Source organism: Poecilia formosa, unplaced genomic scaffold (genome assembly GCF_000485575.1).
Source record: "Poecilia formosa unplaced genomic scaffold, Poecilia_formosa-5.1.2 Scaffold20, whole genome shotgun sequence".
NCBI lineage: Eukaryota > Metazoa > Chordata > Actinopteri > Cyprinodontiformes > Poeciliidae > Poecilia > Poecilia formosa.
This window is the reverse complement of record NW_006799959.1, coordinates 3,563,782-3,565,543: the sequence shown is the minus strand read 5'-3', so window position 1 is coordinate 3,565,543 and position 1,762 is coordinate 3,563,782. Positions and strand designations below refer to the sequence as shown.

General features: G+C 36.2%; 1 protein-coding gene across 1 annotated transcript in view; it reads right to left on the bottom strand.

Moving 5' to 3' along the window:
* Positions 1-19: 19 nt before the first annotated feature.
* Positions 20-1,762, bottom strand: part of castor1 (cytosolic arginine sensor for mTORC1 subunit 1) — an 18,151-nt gene continuing 16,408 nt past the window's right edge. Inside the window, exon 9 of the mRNA XM_007547478.2 lies at positions 20-1,339. Coding sequence (XP_007547540.1) covers positions 1,268-1,339 — 72 coding nt within the window. The 3' untranslated portion in view covers positions 20-1,267. The remainder of the gene's footprint in view (positions 1,340-1,762) is intronic.

Here is a 1,762-nt window from a genome sequence, read left to right as displayed (position 1 = left end):
TTATAGTGACAAAAATCTATTTTTTTATAATCTGTCTTTATTGAATGAAGGAAGCAGCACAAAAGTTACAAATGTTTATAGAACACTTCAGAAATGGTAGAAAACGTAGTTATACCAAAAAAAACTTCTGATTGAAATTCATTAATCAAAGGTTTATTGTGCAAGTAGCAAAAACTAAGACATAGTGTTATTGACCATAACATTGTTGTTTAAAAATGCTGACCCATTATAAAAAGAATTTCACACTCCACATTCTTATCAAAGGAAAATGAGCTACAACTTGTGTTAAAGAGCTCTCATAATACTCTTAAATGAAAATAATTAACAGATTACTTCTCACATCTTTTAGCCATGGAGTTAGAAACCTGATATTCACATACTTGAACGTTTTGAGGAGCTAAATTATGACACTAATTGCTGGAATTACAACTTATAGCTATAACATTTTCAAGTCTTTCCTTCAAAGGTTGCTGAGGATAGTATGACACATCCTCCCACAATTTTCTTGTTAGTATTTTAATAGGGTAAGGGATGATTTTTGATGCTCAGCTTCCAGGAAATGAGGAAACCACAATTAATTACCGACAGAAACATGTTTTAATGGCCGTGTCAGTTACTATTAATGGGCTGATTGCAACCACAAGGAATAAACATCCAATTTCAATTAAAGAGATCTTTAACAGAGAAGACCTACACTTTGGATCCCTTTGATATTTTTTCCTATCTGCTGCTTATGGGTCTTCCAAAGTGCATGTACATGCCTTTTATGTAACAAGAAAAATACTACGCATTTTCTCCAAATTAAACAAAAATACCCCCATCATTGGTCTCATTATTTAAGCTGTACATATAAGAGGAAGACTAAGTAGTCTGTGTTTGCCATATAAGGAAGTGCTGTAGAATACTTTGACTTTATACCAGACATGGATCATAATATTTGCATAAAATACAAAGAGTCTCTTACCTGTTCATGCCTGTATTTTTAATTTGAATTGTATAAGTGTGCTGTTGTCTCCATCGTGTGCATCATGTGTGTTCTTCCAGGCCCCCCGGGGTTTGGTGGGGCTGCCTACAAATCTTTTCTAGCTTAGCTAAGACAAGAAGGGTCACAGACGAGCTTTAGAGAAGTCATAAAGAAGCGCTCCTGGTTTTAATGGCAAAGTCGTTAATACTGTTGGCGATGCAGTGAGGATCTAGGCACAGTTAGCATCCTTTCCTGATACCGCTGTCCAAGAAGAACTGACCAAGGAGGGGAGGACACAACGAGTCAAGTGGTGGATGGTTCATTCCTCTGGTGGTGGAGCATGTCTGTCACACTCACAATGTCCTCTTCAGGCACCTGGAAAAGAAAAGTTATAGAACTTTTATTTACTTTACCTATATTTCTATTAGAAACATAGTTATGACAAGAATACAGGTGCTCATCAGGGACAAAAATCACTTTTTCCATCAGACCCCTTTTTGGTCTGCTATAAAAGCTTTTAGGTTTCATCAGAACCTTGTCCCACTGAGAACAAATGGGAAATGGGGGTTTGAAAGCCAACTAAAACAGAAAGTACTGAAATAAAAGATCATGAAAAGCATAAAAGAGAATTTGCTCAATAAAGAGATGGCATAACATGCGAACAGGTTAAGCAACAGGAACATAACGGAACAAGCAGATGGGTGTAGGTTATAATTAGCCAGTATTCACAGGTTGCAGATGGATAGAAATACAAAAACAGACCAATGCAATGAAATAAAATATTTGTGAACTGCCAAT